This window comes from Sapajus apella, unplaced genomic scaffold, assembly GCF_009761245.1.
Source record: "Sapajus apella isolate SASKATOON/1434 unplaced genomic scaffold, GSC_monkey_1.0 scaffold136, whole genome shotgun sequence".
NCBI lineage: Eukaryota > Metazoa > Chordata > Mammalia > Primates > Cebidae > Sapajus > Sapajus apella.
Window position 1 is genome coordinate 2,804,324 of NW_022437076.1, and position 2,037 is coordinate 2,806,360.

General features: G+C 63.7%; 1 protein-coding gene across 2 annotated transcripts in view; it reads left to right on the forward strand.

The window, feature by feature from the left end:
* The window catches only part of SGSM2 (small G protein signaling modulator 2), a 46,380-nt gene that overhangs the window by 36,629 nt on the left and 7,714 nt on the right, over positions 1-2,037 (forward strand). For both annotated transcript variants that reach the window (XM_032263416.1, XM_032263417.1), the window contains 3 exons: positions 168-313; positions 761-889; positions 1,168-1,350. In XM_032263416.1, coding sequence (XP_032119307.1) covers positions 168-313; positions 761-889; positions 1,168-1,350 — 458 coding nt within the window. The remainder of the gene's footprint in view (positions 1-167; positions 314-760; positions 890-1,167; positions 1,351-2,037) is intronic.

Consider the following 2,037-nt stretch of genomic DNA (forward strand, 5'->3'; position numbering starts at 1 on the left):
GGGGAGAGCCGGGCTGCGAGTGTGGGGGGGAGAGCCGGGCTGCGAGTGTGGGGGGGAGAGCCGGGCTGCGAGTGTGGGGGGGAGAGCCGGGCTGTGAGTGGGGGAGAGCCGGGCTGTAGCAGGCAGGAGTGGGCGGCCCGGGTCCCAGCCTGCCGCTGCCCCTGCAGGGCTGGCACACTGCCGTCACCTGAACACGGTGCGGACCCACCTGTCAGCGCTGGTGCACCACAGCATTATCCCACCTGACCGGCCCCCAGGGGCCTCCGGAGGCCTCACCAAGGACGTGTGGAGCAAGTACCAGAAGGACAAAAAGGTGCCCACCCTGGGGTTCTGGGGCCCTAGGCCGAGGGCTGGGGTGGGCAGGAGTGAGGGCAGCGTGGCCCACCGTGGACCAGACGGGAGTCAGGGTAAAATATGGCAGTGGATATGGCCGACACTATGGAGTGACCGGGTTCCCGGCGGAGTCCCATGCAGATGGGCATGGGGCTGACCCAGGAGGGGACCAGCTGCCTCCTTATCGCCCCGTGACTTTGGGCAAAGCTTTGTGTCTCTCCCGGCTCCACTTCCTGCCCCGTAAGGAAGGCGAGCAGAACGAGACCTCATCCAGCTGTGAACCAAGGCATGGGAGGAGGTGGCCACGCCAAAGCAGGCTTTGCCTGGGCTTCAGCAGCCACCACGGCCCATTCTCCATGGGATGGGGCTCACCCACCTGGGTCCCCATGCCTGGAGGCTGCACAGTCAAGCTTCGCGGTCCCCCCAGAACTACAAGGAGCTGGAGCTGCTGCGGCAGGTGTACTACGGGGGCGTGCAGCACGAGATCCGCAGGGATGTCTGGCCCTTTCTGCTCGGCCACTACAAGTTCGGCATGAGCAAGAAGGAGATGGAACAGGTAAGGGAGCCTGTCCCGAGGGGTTCGTGAGATGGGGAGCTGGGCCAAGGGATGCCAGGGAGGGGCCTTTGGAAGCCTCAGCCCCTTCCCAGCTGGAAAGAGGTGTGGCAGGGGAAAGCGTTAGCAGGGCAGCACCACCGTCTTCACCCTGAGGCCCATCTTGAGTCTCCAGCTGCCCTAGCTTCTGAGACTCAGGACCCAAGCTCCGGTGCAGGCCCAGCTCCTGAGGAGGAGGCCTGGTGTGCCTCCCCCATGGTCCCGGTGTGGTCTGAGTACAGGTGGACGCAGCGGTGGCAGCAAGGTACCAGCAAGTGTTGGCAGAGTGGAAGGCCTGCGAGGTGGTGGTGAGGCAGCGGGAGCGGGAGGCCCACCCAGCCACACTCACCAAGTTCTCCTCCGGGAGCAGCATCGACAGCCACGTGCAGCGCCTCATCCACCGAGACTCCACCATCAGCAACGACGTGAGCCAGACGGGCCCAGGCGGGCTGGGGGTCCCAAGGCCCACCCGCGTTTCATGCACAGTCCTGAGCACCAGCCTGGCCTCTGGGAACGGGTGGGGTCCTGAGAGAGAGGCCTAGTGTGTCTGTGTCTCATTTTCTCCGACTGAAAACAGCTGACTGTGCCTCTGTGCCTTGGCTGCCTGCTTCTCTGGGTGTGGTGGGAATAAGTGAGATAGTGCGTGCTGCTCGGTTTCAGCCAACTGCAGGGCAAGATGGACTTACTGGGACTGAGGGAGGCTCCTTCTCAAGGCTAGCAACGGTCAGCCCTGGGTTCTAATCCCAGATCACTGCAGACAGGATGAATGTCTCCAGGCAAGGACTTCCCGTCTCTGGGTCTGAGTTTCCCCTCTCCACCCATATTCTCTGACTGTAGGGGCTGCCTGAGATCTGGGGGCCTGAGAACACAGGAGCCCGTAGAGTGGCCCCATGGGTGTCGACTGGCAAGATCCCTGCTCCCCCAGGATGTTGCCTACCACTTTACAGAACTATGTCAAGTTCATTCAGAGCAGGGGAGGGGAGCCCGTTCAGAGCAGGGAGGAGAGCCCGTTCAGAGCAGGGAAGGGAGGGGAGCCGGTTCAGAGCAGGGGAGGGAGGGGAGCCCTTCAGAGCAGGGGAGGGAGGGGAGCCCTTCAGAGCAGGGGAGGGAGG